The 25,124-nt window shown below is 35.1% G+C and overlaps 2 protein-coding genes across 3 annotated transcripts in view; both read right to left on the bottom strand.

Moving 5' to 3' along the window:
• LOC138929263 (uncharacterized) overlaps nt 1-25,124 on the bottom strand; it is a 46,028-nt gene that overhangs the window by 1,684 nt on the left and 19,220 nt on the right. Inside the window, exons 3-5 of one of the 2 annotated variants that reach the window (XM_070288631.1) lie at nt 1,307-1,595; nt 586-952; nt 257-460 (exon numbers count right to left, since the gene is read on the bottom strand). In XM_070288631.1, coding sequence (XP_070144732.1) covers nt 257-460; nt 586-952; nt 1,307-1,573 — 838 coding nt within the window. In that variant the 5' untranslated portion in view covers nt 1,574-1,595. The remainder of the gene's footprint in view (nt 1-256; nt 461-585; nt 953-1,306; nt 1,596-25,124) is intronic. The other variant, XM_070288632.1, reaches the window with a different exon arrangement.
• LOC108074929 (uncharacterized) lies at nt 21,676-22,130 on the bottom strand. The gene has a single exon (XM_017167158.2). The coding sequence runs from the start codon at nt 22,020-22,022 to the stop codon at nt 21,750-21,752; it is 273 nt and encodes a 90-aa protein (XP_017022647.1). The 5' UTR covers nt 22,023-22,130; the 3' UTR covers nt 21,676-21,749.

The following is a 25,124-nucleotide window of genomic DNA, read 5'->3' as shown; positions in this document are numbered from 1 at the left end:
TAATAATACATAATAATAATGATAACAATAATAAATCATAATATTAATAAAAATAAAAACAATAAAAATAAATAACAAAAAATAATTTTAAAAAAATTAAAATTATAATAATAATATTTAATATTTATAATTATAATTTTTAATTATTTATAAATATTATTATTATTATTTTTTATTATTTTGTAGCGATTTATATTTATATTTATTATTTAAATATATAATTTAAAATTATTTTTAAATATTAAAAACTACTTACTGGACTGGCTGCTCGTTCTGGAGCTGGACCTGTTGCTATTTGCCTTGGAAGCCCCTCGGTTTTCGCTATTCGTCGGCCTCACCTTGGGTATGGCCCCTGTGGAGGAGGACTTTGCTGAGCCGGCGGAGTCCTCCTCGGTCTTTAGGGTGAGCTGCCCAAAACGCTCCATCTGCAGTACCAAACTGTCCACCAATGTCAAAATGTCTAGACAAGGAATAAATACCAGAAAATAAAATTTTAAAAAATTAATTAAATAAAATGAAATTAGTTCAAAGTTGGAGTAAATTTCTAGGTTATGGAGCACCCTTTAGTGTGGCCAGGTTACTCACAGTTGACGCGACTCTGCTGACTCTTGGCTATGAACTCCGGGTAGAGGAAGGGCGGATCGTAGCCCTGGCCAAAGGTCTTTGGGGTCGTGCACTTGCCCAATCGCGGTGCCTGCGGCACAGCGCTAGCTGCTCGGGGATAGGTGCCGTAATTGCTGGTGTTGTGGTTGCAGTTGTTGTTGTTGCTGCTGAGGTGCGGGCACCTGCGTGGTGGCAGGATCGGTGGAGGCAGTTGCTCCACCAACGAAGGCTTCAGCGACGGTGACTGCACTGGCGGCGGTGGCGTTGATGGCGCTGGCTGTGGTGGAGACAAGTTTTTCCCGGAAAAACTCACGTGTCTGGGACAACACTCTGCCTGCGGGTTCTCGACCTGAACCAGGAGAAAATCACCAAAAATTAGTTATAGAAACTAAGTTTGGGAGCGGATTTAACAGATATTTAAGTTGGCCAATGGTTTCGAGTAGTGAAAACTTTCTTATACGGCCAACACGTGTTGGCTTTTCAAGAAACTGAACTCGTTTGGAGCTGCCAACTTGTTTTTAGGCTCTGGTCCTACCGGAAACTTTGAAGATGCCAACCTTTTTTTGAAAACTTAGTATAAACTTTGATGATGCCAACATTCTTTTGGAATTATTAAAATTGAAAAGAATATAAAGAAACTATTTTATATATAGTTATTACCAATTTTACAACTAATTTAAAGTTAAATTTAAATTAAACTCACCTTCAGCGCGTCTATATCCGTGTACACATCCGTATCCTGCTCCTGATCACAATCCTCCGGATCCGGATCGTAGCCACTCTCCTCGCCTTGATCCTCTTCAGTGGACAAGGGTGTCCTGGTCATATCCTGCTGCTCCTCCTCCAGCACCGTACCCAGTTGCTCCCGTTGCATTTCCGGCGTGGAGGGCCTGGCCTGAATCCTAGCCTTGGTCTGGATCTTCCGCTGGGCTCGTGATAAGGATGATGACGATGGCTCGGTATACGGCATTGCTCCACCTACCAGATATATGCTAAAATGTATATTGCTTATTGGGTATTGGCTATTGGCTATTGAGTATTGGGTATCGATTGATTCGCTGGACAGGCGCAGTAGCAGCCCGAAGGCGGTTCCCTACCAGCAGAGAGTCCGAATCCTGCGTTCTCTCTGGCCTGTAAATTTAATCAAACACCCAAAGGAGCCAGTACATCAGCTTGTACATTGGGTTGTACATCACAAGGGAGAAAAGTGAAGAAAAATTTGCTACAAATTCAACTATTTGATACCCTTTAACCGAAATTATAAAATTTATAAAATTTTTATTTTATAATTACAAGGAAAAGATAAAAATACCTTTTAATTTTGATTAATTAATTTAATTTTAAGAGCTTGTATTAAGTAGCTAATACACCCCACAGACACAGGGTATTCAAACAACTCAATGGGGAAAATAGAGGAGAAAATATAGAAAAAATAGGAGAAGTCAGGAGAAGATTGTTCTGCGAGATGAGAGCGCAATGTGAACAAAAGAGGGAGAGCATAGCATGAAATTGGCAGTGCCTGCTACCCACCTTTTGCCTCCCATTAACCCCCCTAAAAAATTGCTTTACATTTTTATTTAGTTTCCGTTTTCCGGGGTCAACCAGCCGATGTCAATTTTGGCTTGGCAATTCCTGGATAGTTTTCCCTATGCAGTGTGACCACATTGTAGGGTTAGCTTTATTGTGAATACAGTCACATTGTTCTTTTGATTTATATAAAATTAAGGATCTAAATTGATTTTATTTGCTTTTTTCTGCGTGACTTTAATGATTTATAACTAGCTTTTTTAGAGGTGACAGCTTTCTTTTTGCTCTTCTCCTCTCTCTCTCTCTTCGTTTATCAGTGCTTCCGCTTCCCCTGTTTTTGGGGAATACTTTTATATATATATTTTTTTCAAGTGCTGAACTAGACATTTATCGCCGCTCTCGTGTTCACTCAACCCGCAGAGCAGCCCCTGGCCCCCTCCTCGGACTAATAACTAACGTGGCCAGCTCGGCTAGTAACCCCCCTTTATTTTTACCTCCCACCGCCCCTGCTCAACATCAATTCTCCCTAGACACTATCAAGCCCACCCGACAAAGTTAGTTTACGGCCAAAGTTTAACATACTAAAAAAAATGGTAAAAAATGGTACAAAATTGTAAAAAAAAATGTTAAAAAAAAATTTAACAAAAAATCGGTACCGAAAAAAATTACGAAAAAAGGATATCATAAAAAATTGTGTGCAAAAAAAAACAAGAAAAAACCAAAAGAGGGAGCGAAATTTTTCGGTCAAAAGCTAGTCAGGAACCATGCAGGAAAATCATGGGAAAAGCTGTACCAAAAAAAAAGAGAGATTGGAAAGAAAAAGCGCAGTGAGAGGAAAAAAATTGGTTTGCAATGCATTTTTTTTCACGCCAAGCTTTTCATTTGGCGCTGGCAGCCATTAGAGCAAAAATCAGCAGCAACAACAGGAGCAGGAGCAGCCGTAGGATCCAAAGGGGTTGGGGAAAAGCTAGGTGGAAAAGCGCGACGGGCATACGTAGTTCTTGCTGCCGCACCACACATGTGGAAATTGTGCGCGTTTTGCAGTTTTTTAATTGACCAACAAATTTATTTGATTCGTTAGCAACGCGAATATATATTCTTCCACTGCCATGGCTCTCACCTTTCCGTATCCCAAAAGCCCCCTTGAATTTATAACCCACGTCCATGGGTTTCAGCAGACAAAAGGAGGATATATGAGGGGAGGGCTCCTTGAAATGGCAAAGGAACTTTTAAGATTATTTTTATTTTAAATTGAAATAAAATTGGAAGTCAATATTTAATATTTATTAGTAGTGAAAAAGTGAAAATTTTCTTATATGGCTAACACGTGTTAGCTTTTCAAGGATCTGAATCCGTTTGGCGCTGCCAACTTGTTTTTAAGCTTTGGTCCTACCACTTTAAAACTTTAAAGCTGCCAACCTTCTTTTGGAATAATTAAAATTTAGAAAATATATGGTATATGAGAGCTCCTTGAAATGGCTAAGGAACTTTGGGCAAAATTTTCTTTGAAATTAATGTAAAATTGGAAATTTATTTTATTTTATTTTTCAGAATATATTAGTAGCGTATTGAGAGAAAATATATTTTAAAAATATTTCAATATTTAAAGACCTCAAAAAATATTTGAAATAAACCCTCTTCTTTCCTTTAGCTGCCTTTCTCTTTGGATATCCTGGATATATCAGCGGACAGGGGTTTAAGGCTAATGCCCCTGCCAATACCCCTATTTCCAGGGGTAGTTGAAATTCAAGGCGGCGTCCAAAGCCCCCCAAGCCCAGGCACGACACCGACAACAAGGATACGCACACAGGACGCAGAACTCGGGAGACTCAGGACACAGGACAGTGGCGAAGGACAGCAGTCTTGTTGTTTCTAAGGATTACATATTGGTAAACAACGATTACAACAACCAAAGGCCCCCGGCCCCTCCCACCGATTTTCGGGGGGTAACGACAACTTATTGTTCTACAAATTGGTTTGTTTGCCCGATTCTGGGGGGGTTTATTTGATTTGATTGTTGACTTTATTGGTCAACGGCGGCCTTTTCGGGTGTTGTTCTTTGGCCTTAGCCGGGGTCTGGGGTGCCCTGTTGTTTTACGATATTTAATCTATGATTAAAATCAATTAAATGCTACACTTGACTTAATTTATTGTCGCTGACCGAAAATCAGACAAGACTTTAAGAGGAGAGTAGTCGCTGGGGTTTGGGTTTTCGGTTTCAGTTTTGGTTTTTAGTTGCGTAGACAAGTAGCTGGTCAAGTCATGTAGGTACACTGAGGAAAATTGTACTTAATAAGGGGAATTTCTTAAGAAATTTTGGAGGCGCAAAAGAAATTAATGTGCAATTTTCTGGCAACTTTCTTAGATTTTTAATTAGATGTAAAATTATTTTATAAAAAATTATAAAAAAATTAATATATATACCTAAAAAGACCTTAATTTATTTATTATAATTTTAAATATATTTTAAACATTAAATTGTAATTTATAATGCAAATTTAAGGGTTTAAACCCACTTTTTAAATAAATGTAAATTATTTAAAAAGAAAAAATTATAAATAAATTAATGATATACGTAAAATTACCTTAATTTATTTATCATAATAATAAATATATATTTTAACATTTATAAATTTATATATTAATTAAATAAATATTAAATATCATTTAAGCTACCTTAAATTTCTGTGTACAAACGATGTTAAAACGATATTCAGCCAGCAGGCTCATAAAAATCAAATTGTTCTTTATCTCCCTCTCTTTCTTTAGCTATCAGTCTATCTCTCTCTTTCTGCCAATATAAATCTGACTGCAAAATCTACGAAAAAGTCGGAAACACTTTGTCGGTGTGGCTTCTCTCGCTTGTTTTGGCTTTGTTATTGGTTTTATTTTTTCTGTTCGGTCTTGAGTTATCTTTATGGCTCGATCTGGTCTCGGGCTTTAACCCTCCCTCCCTCCCTCTCTTTCTTGCCGTCTTTCTTTCGGCTTTTTTTGAGGCATTGTCGAGTAGGTAATTGTCCAACGGGAATCGGAATCCGTTTTGCCAAAGCAAACAAGGCCGAAACAAGAGATAAAAAATATATATATATCGGTATATATAGGTATATATACATATATCTGCTAGGGAGAATTTTGAACAAGTTTAGAGTAAGGGTGGAGAGATACCCTCTAAAAAATATTGAAATATTTAGGGTATTTAGGGGCTGACATATTTTTAAAAAATATTTATTTGTAGTTGCTTTAAAAATATATAAAAAATATTAATTTGTATAGAAGAGAAGTCACTTTAAGGCCTGCTAAATAAATTTTAATTTTCTTTATTGAAGAGATATTAAAAAATTATATTTAATAAAATTAAAACAAAATACCCTCTAAGAAATAATAAATTTTTCTTATGTATTTGGGGACTAAAATATTTAAAGAAAATTATTTTTAATGTTTTTTGTAAATGTTTAAAAATATTTAAATTATTTTTTAACGAATTTTAATTTTCCTAATTTAATAGAAATTAAAATTAAATATATTTTTTAGTATTTTTAAAGCTTATAAACCATTAGAAACACTTTGTAACCCCAGGGTAAACCCCTTTAAAAGCTCTCCAGTTGGAATTTGTAAAACCGATTTGCTTGATTTTTTTTTTTTTTGGCAAATTGATCAGATCTGATCTGATATATATGTATATATATAATATATTATAAATTCAATGAACTGTATTCAAAAGGCCTTGAAAAATTGCCAAAACACTCGCTCTACCAATATCAATCAAAGGGAAAAGAAGAAAACTCAACCGGGAATGCAAATGAAAAGCTGAAAAAGGGAAGCCATCAAAAATTCCGTTTAATGATGCAATTCGAATTTGATGAGTTGGAAAACTGAAGCTCTCACATCTCTCTCTCACTCAGATGAAATGCAATCAATGCAGAGGGACACTTGCTGGCGGCGAGGATACACGAGGACAGAGGCCGCCGCCAGGTAAATTGCAACCAATAATAATGAATAATTGAAAATCCAATCAAACACCAAATGAAAACGGAGGCCGGAAGCCTGGCCACCAAAACATTGCCCATATCCATATCCCATAGCCTATACAACAGTCTAAACTCGATACAGTAAACCCTTGTCACAGGATCAAAGTAAAAGGACAAATTCCCTCAACAGATAATTCTTTATAAATTAAAATTAAAATAAATATACATTTAAATTCTATTATTTTTATATTCTAATAGATAACCCTTTTTGTGAGCTTCCACTGTACTGGCAGTGTGAGTGTGTGTCCTTTGGCGGCTGGTGTTGATTTTGCCGGCTTTATCGAAGGACATTAGCAAACGGTCGTTGGGTTTTCGCCTGCAAATGCAATCACTGGCACCGGGCATGGGCACAGGAAGGATAAACCAAAGCAACCTGCATAGATGACACCCCAGGGACATGGCCGAAAGTCAATGAATGGTAATAGGTGTCGACATGGCCTTCTCACACACAAACACACACCCAAAGAGACAGAGAGAGCGTGTGTCCTTTATTCGTGTTGTTTTTGCTGATTGCCACTTTCGGCAATGGATCGAATGCCGGACCCAGTCCCTCGGAGGCTTGGTGGGGGGGAAATTTGGAGCTGGGAATGGGTGAGACTTCGACTTGGACCCACATTAATTGCCAGTTAAATTGAGTCTGACTGCTGATTTAGGGGCCTTTCAAATGTGGCCAAACTTCGATTTTTAATTGATGTTCTTTGGGGATTGGATTGAGGGGAATCAAGATTAGGAGGTATCTTGAGGTTTTGATATTTATTTAAGTGTTTAATAAGTAATATTTAATTTATATTGTTTTAATTTTTTTATATTTATTAAACTGTTTAATAAATCTTATTTATATTTTATTTTTTTATATATTTTATTATGTTATAGAAATAAATATCCTATAAATAAAACATAAACAAATTATATCGATAAATATCGTTTTAAAGATACGTCTATATTCCATATAACATATTTTTTTACCCTCTTCCATTTCTTCAGCTTTGTTGTTTATATAATTTAATATCTTTTTTCCCTTAAAAGATATATGTATATTAAAAGAGCATTACATTTTATCGATAAATATCGATTTGAAGCTACTTATTTTTTTCCGAATAACATTTTTTTTTTTACGTCTATATTCCATATAACATATTTTTTTAACCTCTTCCATTTCTTCAGCTTTGTTGTTTATATAATTCAATATCTTTTTATCCCCTAAAACATATATGTTTATAAAAAATCGTAGGTATATCGATAAATATCGATTTGAAGTTTGAAGTTTCCTTTTCCCCATACAATACTTATATTTTCACCCCTACCTTTCTTTTTTCAAGCTCTGTTTGTGTTTATAATTTGATGCTTTCCCTTAAAAAAAAAATAAAAAACAACAACAAAAATAAAAACAAACAAACGAAGGAAAGGGAAATGTGCTGGCATATTGAAAGTGCCCACGGCGGAAACGTTTTCGCTACTTTTTCCGCCCGATTTACCCCGCACACTCGCACACACATCACATATTTTCGATAGATGTAATTACAAGCAAATATGCTGGGAAAACTCACCTCAAATTGAGTTTCCGCGCGTCTGTTTGGGCGTTTCGGTTCAGTTTCGGTTTCGGTTTCAGTTTTGCGCGTCGAATGTTGTTCAATTAACGTGGCCTGCCTCTCCCGCCTTGTTGTTTGTTTTTGCTGTTGTCTCTGTCCCGGCCACGCCCTCCCCCCCGACAACCGCGAGCGATTGTGTGTGTGTGTGTGTGTGGTGTGCGCCATCAACATGTTGCACAAATATAAACATAAATCAATTAACATTTTTCGGCCATGAGAGGAGGTCCTGCCATCCAGCTGCTCTTTTGGTACTGAAAATGCCGCGACTGCTAGCCTGCGGCATCCATTTTCAGAATCGACACATACACACAGATCCTGCGTGTGTGTGTGTGTGTGTGTGAGGGAAATCCCCTCTCAACCAGACCCTCGTGCTGCCTACTTTTAGGCGACTAAATGACTTTCAGCCGCCATTTAGAGCAATGAAATTTCAAAGGATATGGCCATAAATCCTACAGAAAGTCACTACCTAAAATTTGAAATGAATTTTTGTATCCCTTCGTTTATTTGTATATAATTATCAGCATCCTTGATGATCCTTTACTCCGGCACTAATTATAAGTAGTTGCCTTTTGCAATCCAATACAAAAACAAAGGATTTTTCCGCAATTTGCCGCAGGGCCACAGAAGGCCAGCCAGAAAGGGATAATCGGAGGGCCCCCAAAAAAGGCGGAGGATATATACACAAAGGACCAAAACCAGGACTTTATAGAAACGGAGACAATCGGGCACACATGCCGGCAATGCCAGATGGTAACTGGAACCCAACCAGAGAGAGAGAGAGAGAGATAGAGAGAGAGATTCTGGAAAAGCGAAAAACTTGTTTCATAAATTTCCCATTCAAAATGTAATTAAACCCTTGCGATGCGATGCTAGCTTGCTCATCTAATTACAACGCAAGTTGGGGGGGGCATATCCTTCGAGGCAGGACGAGCCAAGGCTATGCAATATACTCGATAATTGCCAACGAAATGGAAATGGAAATGGAAACGAGAGCGCTTTCCTTGCTCTATTTCCATAAATATCTTCAAAGTCATTAAATTTCACACATGCCGGCGGAATTGTTTTCTCTGTTTTAATTTTAAAATTATTGTCATTAATTGATTTTTGATACAGCCGCCCCATAAATCTCCATGTGTGTGTAAATCTACAAAAAAAAAAAAAAGAAGGGGGAGGGAGCGTTGAAAAACCGACAAAAGGGGTAGCTCTCCTGGCTTTAATGGCTCTGGCTGGATGCTCTTCCTTGATTATTGAGACCATTATTTTTGTTTAATTACGTTACGGGCGTTAATGTGCGGAGAGCACACACCAGCAGCAGCAGCAGCAGCTCTCGTCCAGGCCAGAGCCGACTTTTCCCAACTTTAACCAGAACCGCATTAATTTCCACAGGACTTTCTCTTAATTGAATAACAGGTTTTTGTTTTTTTTTGTTTTGTTTTTTATAGAAGAGCTGGCAAAGTTATGGCCATATTTATTTGCCTTTTTGAAACATTGTAAAAGCTAATAAATAAATAGGGAGGGTTTTTATGCGGATAATGTTTTCTTAACAGGAATAGATTTTCCTGGATTTTTTTTTCGCTTTGAAAATCGTAAAAGATATTTTTAAAAATATTTTTAAATATATTTATACTCATTTTTTTATATTTTTCTTATTAGGAATTGATTTTCCTGGATATTTTTCGCTTTGAAAATCTTTAAAAAAATATTTAAAAATATTTTTTGATATTCTATTTATATNAATATAACTTTTTAAATATTTTTCTTATCTGGAATAGATTTTTGTAGAGTTTTTTTTGCTGTGAAAATCTTATAAAAAATATTTTAAAATATCTAAAAATATTTCTTTTTTTTTTTTTTGATTTTGTTATTTTATATTTGTATTAATTTTTCAATATTTATATAAATTTCATATAAACTTCAATATATAAATTTTATGTAAATTTCAATATAATGAACTTATATTTAACAAATTTCACCTTAAATATTATCCTAAATATAAAGAAAAAATATTTTAACGTAATATTGTAGGTAGTGTTTTATATATACCTTAACATTTATATATATAATATATTTTTAAAAATATTCTGCACCTTTAAAAATTCCCGAAATAATTCTCAAAAAACCCCCATTAATCCCCAACATTTCATCTTCGATATCCAAAAGGTTAATTCCCTGAAATCGCCGCATATCCCAAGGATAATCCCGCACTATTTTAAAACTAAGCCAAGGCAATCTGTGGCTGCTTTTTTTCCCTGGCTTTGTTTTCTTTTCTTTCTTGATTTTTAGAGACCTGGTTTATGCATACAGATAGGTGTAGATATATATATATATAATACGTATGTGACCGTAATGGACCCGCTCCGTAATCCCGGAAAGTGGGCAAGCCGTACGCGCTGCCATTCCGATTCCGGCGGACAAATTTGCGACACGTTTCCGACACGTTTGCCATGTCGATTTTTCTTGAGCCAAGCGTTTGTCGTTTTGTCGTTTGTCGCTTCTACTCATATATATTTTATAACTGTAGACGACAAGGGCGATACATATCTGGCATAAGGGTGGGGGTGGAGACAGATTTGCCCGGTGGCGGGGTGGCTGCCTTGCCTCTATATATGCATATACATATACCTGTCTTCTCTCTCCGATGGGCGGTGGTTGAAAGATAAACGTCGTTGCCGTTGACTCATACGCAAATTTTTACTCACACGACTCGGTGGAGGGGGTGGGGTATACTGAGAGAAAATATGGGTATATTATATGGGAAAATATTTAAAAATAATAATAGGGATAATAAAGTTATTTAACGGAACTGTATACTGTGATCGTAAGTCAATCTGCAGTTTTTCACAGTGAAACTGTAAGTTACTGTATTTCACAATTTTCCTAGGCCATTTTACCGTAGAATCTTGGTTGGATTTACTGTTAGCAGTCATAAGACTTAATTAGTTTCATCGTTATACTATAGTTTACGGTAAAATCAACCCAAGATTTGGGTTGGCGAACTTTGACTGTGAAATTGGTTAGACTTACTGCATAAATTCTTTCTTATTTCTGTGTATATTTTTATCTACACATTCTAGACATTTTTCTATTTTCCCCTTATTTTCCCCTCAGTGTAACCCTGTGTAAGGTGGAAGAACTGTCCCCCGTCCCCATTGTTGTTAATGGTTTGATGGGTTTAAAGTCGTGTAGCTTCGCTTTTGGCGAGGGGGTGTGCGTCAAAAATGTATCGTACATGTTGGAATATATACACCCATATATGCTATATACATATATATGATAATATATATGTGTATATAATTTTTTTCATATTTTTTTTTTTGCATATGGACGCCCGGCTGGTTGGGCATTGAGATTGGATTGCGGGCGCCCGTCCGCCTGGCTGTGCTTCTTATGGCTTTAATAACTTTAGTGCCGCTACGTGCCATTGATCCTTGATGTACGAGCCCAGGATGTGGCCCATTTCGAGCTGCCTATATATCTGAGAGAGGGTATTGCCTAGGACGGGGAGATAATGCCTGGACTTGTAAAGGGAATATATAATATTTTCTATTTAAATATTTTTGGTTAACAAAAAAAATTCTATAAAAAAAGGTTTATATATTTTAAGCCTTAATTGTTTTGGCTTAATGTAAAATATATATATTTTTCTATATTTTTTAAGATAGTATATAACATTTTCTATATTTTCTAGATAATATTTAATATTTTTTATTTAAATTTTGTGGTTCAAAAAAACTTCTTTAAAAGAGATGAATATATTTCAGGCCTTACTTATTATTATTATTATAAATTATGAATAATATATATTTTTCTACATTTTCTAAATAATATTTAATATATTTTCTTTCTATTTCCCTCAGTCCCAAGGCATTTCTGGATTCGTTTTTAATTTTCAACTGCTCTGCCGCCTCTCGAAGTCAAGGGCTCTCTTCGAGGGGAACAGTCCTTGCCACCCATCAATTCATACCAATTGCTCTTTCTAGTTTGGAATTTTCTTGCTGCTTTTCTCGCATTTTTTTTAGCTTTTCTTTTGCTTTTTTTCTTATATTTTTTTTGAGTATTCCTCTTCAGTTTGTTGCTTTTATTGGGCGCTCTTTTGATGGCCCATTCGCCTGCTCGCTTTTTGGCATTATGCATAAATTTCATTTTCTCTCTATCGCCCCCCTCCCCCCCCCCCCACGCGCTTATTGTTCACTTTTTGTGCATTTTGTATTTCCTTTTGTTATTTATTTACGAGTGTGTGTGTGTGTGTGTGTGTGCGGCGCTCTATGTTATTAATCTTCGTGGGAGTTATTGCTCTTCTCCGGCCATCATTCCCACCCATAGTTGGGATTCGCGTTCATTTGTGTATGAAATTAAAATCACACCCATGAGATGTCCCAAAAAAATACAAAAAAAAAAGAAAATTATACAAGAATGCGTCGGCTCGTGGGCCCTGGAATGCCTTTTGGTCAAAAGGAAAATATATATATGTATATAAGAAATAGAAAATAAAAAAAAAAAACACAAAAATAGGCACAAGAAAAATTAGCAGTAAGAAAAAGACAAGGAAACCGCTAGCAAAAAAAATATATAACAACTGTAAATTGAGTTGTTGCCCTTTCGCCACCGAGAGCCAAACTTTGCCCACCGCCTAATTCATTCATGAAAAACCGTTGCCCCGGCCCCGCCCCCTATTTTCCAAGGCCTCCTTGGCCACAGCCCCCCTCTCCACGGGGTCCACCTGAGCGGAGGAAAAGCATTGCATTTGCTGCTTAGCATACAATTGCCACATTAACTTGCCAGCCCAAAAAGATAAATCGCATGGCCAGGCTGCAAATTGTTGCTGCACCAGCAAATTACACTGAGAGAAAGAAACTCTGAAAGGGTTCTTGAGTCTTTGTAAAATATAATTTCTAATGTTTAGGGGTTTAGTAAGATTTTGGCAAGGTTTTAGTTGCTTGTTTCTTGGGTTAAATTTATAAATACAGAAGAAGAAAGAAATAAATGTTTATTTTCGAAGTTTGCCTTTTGCTTTCGCATCGATGCTTAGGATTCCCAACGGGTTCTAGCTTAGACAGAAGGTAAAGTTCCAAAAATTAGCAATAGTAATTTTTTTTATATATATTTTTTATTTTTTTTTATATATTTTTCATTGACAATTTATTTTTATTATTATTTTTTTATTATAATTATTTTATAATTTTGGTATATTCCGCTAATTATTATTTCCAGAATTTCAATGAAATTTTTAAATTTAAATTTAAATACGTTCTAAAATATTCTTCTTCCTTTGTTTCTCTCAGTGCACCTGGTGAACAAAACTGGCAAACTTGCTAGATATTTCACTAAATTTCGCACTAAAATCGCCGCGGGGCGGGCGGCACAAAAATCGAGACAAGTTTTTGGAGGAAATGCTTTTTTCGCAAAGTGCATTTGCGGCTTGAGGCTCAATGGCAAAATGACTGATTACCGAAACTAACGAAACAATAATACCCTATAATATTTTGTTGTATATGTCTTTATATATATTTTTAATTATAAAAAATATAATTTAATAGATAGCTTAGCTTAATATATTTTTTCTAAAATTTACATTTTAAAGGTTGTAGAGTTCTTATTAAGCTTCATTTTCCCTACGATCCTAGAGTATAATGCCAAACACCAATAGCAACAACAACAACAATAGCATCAAGAATGAAAACAAAAACAATTTAAGGCAGTTTTGAAGACGAAACCAGAAGAAGACGAAGGAAGAAGCAATTTTTAATGTGCTTGCGCCTTAGCCAAAAGTTGGCGTTGGGCCCATTTTTCTTAGCCTTGTTAGACGTTAGCAACCGAAACGAAACAAAAACGGGTTGAAGAGCAATGAGGAGGGATTCCCCAACACTTGGCTAAAGGTTCCACAGAGCAGTCACTGCACAGTGAGAAAATAAGAGTCATTTAGGTAAGAATGTAAAAGAATGTTTAACTTGAACAAAAGAAACCTTGTAAATATATAAAAAAATTATAGAAAAAGTATAAAAAAATTATAATAAATTCTATTAAAGTATTATAATATAATTTAAAATAAATCTTAAAATATTAACATTTTTTCTTTCAGTGCAGCTTGCCAGTTGCAAGTGCCAGACATCTCGATGTTGCTGTTTTTGTCTAAGATACATCAGTTGTTGCAGTTGTCAGTCGAAGAAGTTGTAACCAAGAGCCTTTGCCACAGTTGGGCAAAGACAGCAGTGAAACAGTGGAACAATATAGAAAATAATTACAATTTTAGGAATTTTAGGAATCAAAGAAAATTATTTAATTGATATAATACAAATTCCTAGCTAATTTCTCAGAGTTTAAATTATTTTATTACATTTTATTACTTTTTTTCTGCCAGTGCTTTCAACTGGGAATGCAAATGCAACAGAAACCCAGCCGAAAGCCAAAGCAAAACGAAATCTGGTGATGGATTACGAGCTGCCTTTAGGCAACGGGAAGTGCCCAGTGCCTCTTTTGTATATTTTTTATTCTTTTCAAATTTTTTTTTGCATGCTAAAAAAATTCTGCGGAGGCTTGGAATGGGAGACAATTCATTTATTAAACTGCACTTAACATCAACACCACATCATCATTAATATTAACCGGTTGGAATGGGACACGGCCAAGGTGTTAACACCGTTTGGGCCGTGTCGGAGATCCCAGTTGACCATCAATTTGGTCGCACCAACAGCGATTTGTACTTGGCTTTTGGTTTGCGAAATAAAATAAATAAATAAAAGTGGTGAAGAACGAAAAAGTTTAATTGGTTAAAGTGTAAAAATATAAACAAAGATGAAAGAGTTCAAATATACATTTTTTAAATTTATTTATGGTAATTAGTTCTTAACTCTAAAAGTTATTTTTAATATTTAAAATAGAAGCATAAATTAAAGTTAAAATTACCACAACTTAAGCCTAGATTTCTTAAAATTTTCCTAGAAAAAGTTAAGCTTATCTTGAAATATTCTTAATATTATTCTTCAAGGATCAGGGATAACAGACACAAGGTCAAATCAAATCAATATGCTCCTCACCCACCCCCCACCACCCCCTTGAAAAAACAGATCCCGTCTTAACCCCTTGACGACCCACAAAACGAAAGAAAGAGAGAAATGTCAAGAACTCATGTTCAAATGTCAAACTGAACCGACAAACCGTTAATTAGCAAATCAAAGATATGCCACGCCACAGACACACATCCGAGCAGCCAGAGGAAGGGGGGCTAAAGGGGGACCAGGAGGGGTATGGAGGCACCACAGGAGGATCCACAGTCTCGCTCACTGACAGCTCACAAAATCCGACAGTTGCGCACATTCGAAAAAAGATCAATGAGAATTCTGAACGAAGCTGAAGAAATCCAGCAGACGGCGAGCAATTAAAAGGCGCGGGGCGGAAGCGTAGCTCAGGTGAGCTGGCCATGCACTGGCGAAAAATATTTGATATTTCTTAATAATAAATAAAATAAAGTCTGGGATAATATAGGAAACATTTCAAGCCTTTTTTAACAACAATTTAAATATAAATTAATATTTAATCATATTAATTAATAATATAAATATAAAGGAGACACTAAAAAATATTACAAAAAGAAAAAAAATATAAAAATTTAGAAAAGACAAATTAAAGATTTAGAAACTATTTTCAATTCGGTTTTGAGACGTTTTTTTCTCAGCTTAAAACTCTACAATTTAATTTATAAAATATAAAATAAGCAATAAACCCTTTTATTTGTTGTAATAAATATATTTTAATATACAATAAATATAAAAAATACGTAAATAATTAGGGAAACTTTTTCTTTTATATATATGTATATATGTATTTAAAATATATTTTTAAAATTATTTTAATGAGAATAAAGTAAAAAGAACTCAAAATTTCGCTTGTTTAGTCTATAAAATATTTTCTTCTTACCAGAAAACTTTGTAAATTTAATAACTAAATTGAAAATAAATTATTTAAGCTTTCAAATATTTTAGTTATTAATTTTACTTATATTTAAATATATTTATCTTATTTTTATATATTTTTCTTAAATGTATTTTCGAGCGCAGGGAGCATGGAGATGGAGTGGCGAGGGAGGCAACCGAAACGTTTAAAGCGCCCAAAGGCCGTCAAGCTGTCAGGGATACGGATTGGGATTCGCGGATCTTGGATCTCGAATCGCTTTTCAGTTCAGTTTTTCAAGAGATCAGAATTGGTGTTTTGGGTTTTGACTCAATTCCCGGCATTGTCAATCATAAGCGAGGAGGTCCGGTCCTTCTCCACCCCAAAAAAAAAACCCAACTAGAGTCGGGAAAAATCCAGGGAAAATACAGAGTAGAAGAAAAAGAAACAGGAAAAACGTTCTAAGATCTTCTAACAGTCGTGGAGAGCTGGAATCGCATCTGTCGGATTTGCATTACCGCCGTCTCCGACTTGCCTTGAAATTATGTGAAATTGATCAATTTCAACGTTGCCTCAGAGCACCGACTAGAGATCCCGGGACTCCAGAGAGCATTTAATGTAAAATGTCAATCAAAAATCGCACAGAATGGCAAAGTAACTTTGAAAATTTAATTAGAAATGTGTACACGTACACGTCTTGCGGGGCCTGGGAAAACAGGCAAATGGAAAATCTCCAGCGACTGCTGATGCTGCTGCTGCTGCTGCTGCTGCTCAATTGAAGCAATGAGAACCAAAAGAAAAGTGTCAGGAAAAGATGGTCTAATTGTCGGTGGAAATTATCTGTAACAAATCGGGGGAAAAATATCTAAAAAGAGTTAAGCTTCAAGCACCCTTTAAGCCTTCCCTGAGAGAGCTCTTCGCACAGGAATGTTTATAAAGACACAACTTAGGCTTTAAAGACTCTAAATTCATTGCTTCATTCACTGGAAATTGTTAAAAATATACAAAAACAACAAAAGATAATAATAATAATAGTTGTAAAAATAATCGTAAAGCAAAAAGTCAAACCCCGAAAATGGTGAGAAAAGCGGCCATCAAAATATGTAGTTGGTTTTTGGTTTTTTTTTTTAGTTTTTTTATGGCTCTTCCCAATTAGAAATCCAGTCGGTTGACTTCAAAAAGGGCTAGTTTTGTGTATTAATTTGTCAACTTGACAACAACAAGAAAATAAAGAAATGTAAAAAATATATAAAAAATATATGCATATATATAAATGTAAAGACCAAGCCAGAGTTATCAATGGAGCCTCAGTCTTAGCCTCCGTCTCCGTCTCAGCTTCATGCTAATTTAGTTATAAACATATTTTAGCCCGCACTCAACTCTTGGCCATATATCATGCCATATTTCTTGTTTCGGTTTAATGCTTCATTTCTTTGAATTTCATAATTACACGGCTTTGACCGCTCAACGTGCCTGTATTTCTTTGTGTTTTTTCTTTATTTTTTGTGGTAACTGTTTCGGTTTTTGTCATTGTCAGTTTTTCCTGAATGAACTTCGGCTCTGGGCCAACTGGTTTTCTGTCTCTTCTGGGGCTTAATTAATTATTGTTGTATAATTTGTAGTTGGCTGCTCATAATAATTCACAAGAAGTGCTGCTGAATGAATGCCAGCATTTTCACACACTTCCGGTACAGTTGGCCAAGCGAAAATAGAGTCGAGCTCAGAGAGACTTCCACTTTGACTTCGGCAAAAAAAAAGGGCGTTGTGGGCAATGTCAATCAATTGGTTCGCCAACTTGGTTGGCCAGTTTCGCTGGCCCCAGACTCCCGGGTTCCCTTGGCGGGTCTCGAGCCAAGCAAAAATGGCAGCTGACTGACAGACAGATCGAAAATGCTGTTCGCCAGCGCGGACCCAGGGCTCTTGGCCTGGCCAACAACAACTGGCTGCGGCTGTGGCTGCTGCTGCTAAAGCTGAGGCTGCTGCTACCAACAGCAACTGTGGCGGCTAACTGAAATTGGCCAGCAGCCAGCGATGGCAGCGTGGCACGTAGGAGGAAACAATAATACAAAAAATAACAATAAATAATTAAGAAAATAAAGTTAAACTATAGAAAAATCGTAAGAAAAGTTATTCAAGAATCAAAGGTATTTGAAGATATTTTATAAATATTTTTTAAGGTTTAAATAATCAAAAAAAATTAAGTTAGTCATGTTTAAAGATTAAGAACTAATATTTAAATTTATTTTAAACATATTTTATAAGGTTTAAAAATTATTTCTTAGGCAAAAGAACTTATTTTGGAGCCCAGAATAAATCATGTTCTCATGCTCTAAAATCTAAAATCTAACTAATATTTAAAAAATATTTAACCTATATTTTATTGCCTTAATATTTTCTAAAACCAATAACTAATATTTAAAAAATATTTAAGAAACCTTTTTATTACCCATGTATTTTCTAAAATCAATAACCAATTTTTAAAAAATATTAAATCAACATTTTGTTACTTAAATAAATATTTAAAAAGTTTTTAACTAACATTTAATTACCCAAATATTTTCTAAAATCAAGAACATATATTATAAAATATATTTAACCTTAAAAAACATTTAAGAACTCCCATCCCTAACTCCTTGATCTGCAAACTGAAACTGGAAATCGGGGCGTCTGGGGCTGCCACGATTCGCTGCCAGCCAAATCGATCGAACTGCCTTCATTAAACAGAAAACAGAGCGAAAAGTACGAACAAGAAAAAGTCAAGTAAAATAAAAAGGAAAATAAAAATAAAGGTGGACCAAGGCAACCTCTATGGCGGCTATGGCCATCCCGCTTCGTCTTAATAACTCCTTTCCTGCCGCCGATTTGCCAGCAGAAGCCAAGAGCATGGTCAGTGCTGACATTTTAAAATATATCTATAAATAAATTATATATTTTAAAAACAATAAAAGAACTATACTTAAATTTAAAAAATATTTTTGGACAAATTTTAATTAGTTTAGAAGCTAAAATTTAATTTTATGTTTTCCTCAGGCATAAATATTCGTTAAATAAATGATTTTATAAGTAAAAAATTATTTTTCAAAATATATATGAAAATATCGAATTTATTTTTAAGAAGATATATAACATAAATTAATTTTTTTTATTTTTTTCCTTCTTTAAAAAAAAAATAAATTTAATTTTAATTAATATTAAAAGCATATTTCGAAATTGGCTGAAAAGTTAAATTTAATATCATAACTTTAATAAAAATGTAATATATAAATTATTAGTTTAGTAAATTATTATCAGTAATAAATTTGTTTACTTGTGCTTCCTTTTATTAATATTTAATTTATTAATATTTAATTTATTAAAATTTATTTAATTAAAATATAATTTAATTAGTTTATTACATTTTATAAAAGCTTATAAAATTCATTACTTGTTTTTAATTTTATACTTTTGTATTTATTTAGGGAAATATCTCCACGCCTGCCACTCATCCATCCCTTTATTCATTAACTCCAATTTTTTATTATTATTTTTTACTTTTTGGAAAAGTCCCTTGGCAACTCTAAAAAATCAGCAGCCAAAGGTAGCAACGACAGCAGCCGTGATCCGTGATCCGCGATCTCCGATCGCTCCATTGCTCCATTAATTTCCATGTTGGCCACAATTTGACTTCTGTTCGGCCCTCTCTGGCGCTGTCTCTTTCTGTGGGCCTCGTGCCATCTCTTTCTGGTAGCTTATTCTTCTTTTTTTTTCCAGCAAATTTGCAAATTTGCGAACCGTGATTGCCAGGCACGCAATTTGCGCTTGAATGGGGAGGAACAACAAAAAAATACAACAAAAAAAAAAGAAAACAGAATCTGCAACAAATTGGAAGCCAATAATCAAATGTCAGTCAGGAGCAAGCTCCGCGATCTCTTTCGGGGTTCTGTCAGTCAGTCAGTCAGTCAGTCAGCCATTCAGTCAGTTACTCGCTCAGTCATTCAGTCAGTCATTTGGTCATTTAGTCAGTCATTCAGTCAGGACGGTCAGTGGAACTCCAGAGCTCATTACTCAAACTCGGAGCAAAGTCCCTTTCCACTTGGTGCAGACACTGTCGCAAATTTTACAAGCAAATGATTAAGAGTCTTATTAGAAAATATCCAAAAAATATTTCAGAATTTTTAAGAGCCTCTGAATCAAGTTTTTTTTGCCTAGAAAATGGACTTGAAAGATAATTAATTAATGAATTTGCAATTATTTCTTTGCTTTCTCTTAAGGGGAAAATCTTACAATAAAATATTTAAGAAAATATATATAGAAAATATTTCTTATTTTTTAAGGGTCTCTAAATTATTTTCATAGAAAATAGACTTATTAAATATACAAAATAACCCAAAATTACAAGTAAGTTTGATTCTAAACTCAATTTATTTTACTTTTTCTGACAATTGATACTTAAACTAATTTAAAGGGTTATAAAAATTACCCCGAAATTCCATAAAATATTTAAATCTCTTTAATATATTTCAATTAAAATATTAAAAAAAAAATTTTTACAGAAAAAATACCTAGAAAATATGCAAAATAGTAGAAATCTGTTTCTGAACTACATTTCAAGCTCCAATAATTTCCAGTCTCTAATTTCCTTACCTAAATTTAAACTGAAAAGCTACCTCGAGTTACCCGAATTATTCTAACAGTGTATAGCCCTGCATCTGTGCAAAACTTTTTCTTGATGCCTGTCCGATCCGGCTGTCTATTCATTTGAGCGATTTTCGTTTTTCTTTTGCTTTTTTTTTGGAATTCGATTTTGATTTGGTTTCGGTTTCACGCTTGGCCGCCTTTACTGATACTTTAATAAGTTGGCCAAAATTAATTCCCCGTATTCCAATGAACCCAAAAAAAAAAAAAATATTAAAAAAAAAAACAAAAAAACCAAACGGATAACAACAAAAGATTAACACCGAATTCCAATTGCGATGGCGATATTGTTTATTGGTTCCACATTACGCCCGCCGCGTATAATTAACAATAAAAAATTTCAAACACATTTTGACACAATTTTAATAGGCAATAAAACTCAATGGAGAGCGTGAAGAAAACTAAGGGGAGGGGTGGTTAAAGGGGGGTTAAAGGGGGACCCAACAACAATGAAATGAAATAATTTTCGCCGCCAATGTGGCCATTGTTCGAAATTGTTGCGCCGACTTACGACTTATTGTTGTTGACAAATCGATAAACAGCTCAATTAGCATTTTTGATGCTCAATCGTTAAGGAACTCCCGACTCCGATCATAAATCAAACCATAAAAAATATACATATACATGTTTGGGGTATATCGTGTGGCAGGGGGAATTCAATTCGGTTCAATAATCAATTCGTATGCACTGCCCGTCGCTCCGCACAATTATGCAAAATGAGCTGTCAAACGAGTGAGTTTTTATGCCCCAAGCCCATTCCCCCCTTGACTTTGATCTAAAAAAAAAAATATATATATATATAAAAAAAAAATAGGAAAAAGCCACAATGTTTATTACTTGTTCGTACACGTGTTGGCTTCATTTTTAATTTATTTAATTTACAAGTAAGCCACAGGAGCTCTTGGAGTTACTTAATATCAAAATTAAGGGGTTATGACACTTGACCGTGGAACAAAAATAAAAAAAAAGAGAGAGTTTAGAATAGTTTAGGAAGTTTAAGAAATTTTAAAAATTTATTTTAGGCAGTGTAACTTTAATAAGTCCCAGAAAATAGCACGTTTATAGATTAAAAACATGTATACAACCAACACTTCATTCCAGGGATGCTAGAACCAGTTGGGAATTATAAGTGCAAACGTCCATGCCCATTTCGCCAAGGTTTTTATACAAAATTGACCAGGAAAAGATTGCACTAATTATTTAAATTTAAATAAATTTTTTTAAAATTTAAATTTAAAGAAGAAAACAAATTTGTTATTTTTATATAATCTACTGAAACTTCTCGGATCTTTAATTAATTTTATATTCTCATATTTTAGATTGATATTCAATTTCTAATATATAGATTTCCCAAATAAAAACCTTAATAAACTTGAAAATTTTAATTAAAATTAAGCATTATTCATCATGAAAGTAAAATGCGAGCTCAGAGAATGCCCGCCTAGTTCTTGCCCTGCTCCTGACTCTCCCTAACGGGATCTCCATCCCCAAGTGGCTGTTGCTCCGGACACCTGACAGCCCTCAGATAGTCCTCCAGGCCCAGAGCCTTGTCCTGGACATTCTTGAGGCTGGCCAGGAACTCTCCGATTGTGGCATAGTGCACAGAGGCCCGGCGATCTCGGCTCTGGGCCTGCTCCTCCTCAGTGCTTCTACGCTGGAACTCATCCTTGTTTTTGGTAGGAGGAAAAGGAGGAGTAGATGGTGGAGGGTCCATTAAAATTAAAAAATAAAATAAACCAAAAACGAGCAAAAGTGGCCTGAGTTTATTTTTTGGTGAGTTGGTATTTAGGGTTTATTTTTTAAAGTAAAAGCTGTGAGAAGGCCAACTTGGTTTGATTTTTCTATTGGGTTATTATATTTTTTATATTTTATTTTAAGCTAAAAATCTAGTTAATTGCGAGTAAATTCCCCTTTAAAGCAATACATTTCCCTCTCTGAACCCTTGGTTTTCAACAGGGCCTAGCTCTCCGACTCGGTCTGTCTCCTCCAAACTGTTGGGGATTTCAATAATTCAATCACGTGGTATTCGTATCGAATAATTGAATAAGTCATCGTGTCGAGCGGCACAAATTTCATTTCAATACGCAGAACGTTTAACTTAACGAAACGAACTCAAAGGCGATCTGCCGATGATTGAACGCTCGAGGAAGGGTTTGGCCAGCCAAGGGTTAAGGCGGGAGAGAGGGGACTCCAAAGGGGACCTGAGACGGAACCAAATGGCAACGTGAGTGATTGTCGCAAAAGCTCAAAGGCGACGAGCACACCAGCTCTTCGAATTGTACTGATTTTTATTTATTTTATGTTTGAACCGAAACGCTCATGGAATCCCAAATTAAATGCGACTGCGACTGCGTTTTAGGAGGGGTAAACCGATATTGGGGTTCATAGCCCCCCTCCCTTCCTCCATTGAAATTGGTGTGGGAAAAATTAAAGGCAAAGGCGTGGCGTGTTCACCTCGTGGCGATTTCAATCGAATTTTAATTGCCCGAAAGTGGATCTAACTGATTGGTAGAGTGTTTTTCGGGCTTGTTTTTAGTTAGAAAATTAATTCTTTTAAATTAAGAAATATTAAAAATATCAGAAATGTGAATTAAATAGATTTATAATTTTCTTATATTTTTTATAATTCATAAAAACTATTATAAAATATTTTTTAACTCGCAAAAAAACATAAAAAATTTTGTCAAACAAAGGAATATTTTTAACAATTAACAATTTAAGAGTCTCCAAAAAATATTTCTTAAAAGGTCTTTAAATGAATTCAGAAAAAAATAAATATAGATTAATAGAAAGTAACTTAAAATAGAACGTATGTTTTATTTAAATTATTTTAAGCGAAACAATCTTCCCAAAAATTCGAAAAAATATTTAAGAAGCTGATTAGAACTATCCCATAAATATTAAAAAATTTTAACAGATCTTTAAATTAATTAGAAATAAATTTAAAATAAATTAAGACTCATGAATATTTCTGAACTCCATTTAATGTTTCTTTCCTGGCAATTGTTTTCTAAATTAAAAGCGTAACAATTCCCCCAGAAATGCCGTAAAATATTTAAGAATTTAATTAAAACTCTCCCATAAATTTTTAAACATTTTTTTACAGGTCTCTAAATTAATTTTCTAAAAGAAAAAATACCTTAAATATATAGAAATAAATTTAAAATAAATTAAAAACCTTGAATATCTACCCAGCTTAGCCTTACTATTTTTGGTATTAAATGAATAATAATTATTATATTTTTAATTAATATATATATATTTATTAAAACCCTAAGTAAATAAACATTAAATCCACATAAACAAGGCCCTAAAAGAATCACCCGATTGATTGCCTCACGTAAACTGGGTCGATAACTGACCTACAGAGAACGCAAGCCCAGGAATGCAATCGTTTTGTAAGAAGGGGGCTACCACGACGACCTGTATCGAAAATCGAAGCCGTCGCTCTTCGATAGATTTTTGACATATTTTCACTTGTGTGGATCGACAGTGCACATTGAACTCCCTGCCATTCACACGCTCCGTGGGAGAAAAATGCAGCAAGTTCGATTGGATCTTGGCCCAAAAAAAGGAGAAAGAAAACCGTGCAGAGTTAAACAAATCAATAAGAAATACAAAATACAAAATAAGAAATACAAACTACAAAATACACAAAATACACAAAACGATGCAAATGGCTAAAGGCATGTCAACAATGCTGGCGAGTAATTGGCAGTGCTTTCGGCTGATGACGCTCGCTCTGAAGTTGATGATTGCACATCGCTGGCTGTCCTGGGATTCGAACCTCGAACCTTGGTGACTTGGAACTCGGAACAACCTGGAGCTTGAAGCCTCTCGGATCTGATTGCAATCGCTGGAGCTGGAGCTGAAGCTGGAGCTTCTCCTCAGCGGCTAAACATCTGGAGCAGGCCGAAAGGCAGCTCCACCCATCGGTTGGCCGATCACTGATCTTTTGCCGCCATGTACAGAGAGAGAAATTTTAGACAACTTGATATTTTCAGTGTTTTCTATATATCCTTAAGCTTTTCTAAAAGTCCGAAATACCTTGGTTGCTGTGCTTGATCAATGTTTGCCCTATAATTCCCAAGTTGGAAGAAGTTTTATACATTTTACCTTATAATTCCCAAGTTGGTTCTGTGGCAACTCTAAAAATACAAATATCAAACCCTTTTTGGCAAAGAAATTTTAAAAATTTTACCCCTTACCATATCTGCCCTTTATTCTTCATTTAAATTTCGTTTTCTTATGAAATTTAAAATGTTAAAATTTACAAATTTTCTTTTAAGACTATGCATTTTCTCTGAGTGCACTTAACGTCTTTGATCTGTCACCGCTCGCCAATCGAATCACGGCAGACGCGAGCGGCGGCAGATAAAATTATTGAAATTACATTGGCAAGACGCCGTCGATCGGCATTAGGGGTACTTGAGGGGGCATTCCGGGTCGGGGGATATATATATATATAAGAACAGCTGCCGCTGAACACGATCGCCGACACTTACAGGCTCTCGCTCAGCTAAGGCCAATAATTATCGCTTTTAGCCCCAGTCCGGGGCCTGTCAATGCGATTCGAAAAATGTCGTCAGTGTCGCCCAGTCCAGGGAGTAGTAGCTCATCATACACACATGAGGATCCAGGGATCCGGGGATTCAGGGATCCAGATCCGATCCCGAATCGGCCCTGCCCCCCTCGTTTGTGTGATTTCCCATTCGATTTTGTGCCGTCGCCGTTGCTCGTTTTTAAAATGTAATCATCATTAAAATATTTATGGGTTACCTCTCGCTCTAACTGGTCGGCTTGTAATGACCATACA

Source organism: Drosophila kikkawai, chromosome X (genome assembly GCF_030179895.1).
Source record: "Drosophila kikkawai strain 14028-0561.14 chromosome X, DkikHiC1v2, whole genome shotgun sequence".
Classification (NCBI taxonomy): domain Eukaryota; kingdom Metazoa; phylum Arthropoda; class Insecta; order Diptera; family Drosophilidae; genus Drosophila; species Drosophila kikkawai.
This window is presented reverse-complemented; position numbering and strand designations above follow the sequence as displayed.

Coding starts and splice junctions, on each gene's coding strand:
- LOC108074929 (XM_017167158.2), bottom strand. CDS start 22,022: ATGGACCCTCCACCATCTACTCCTCCTTTTCCTCCTACCAAAAACAAG.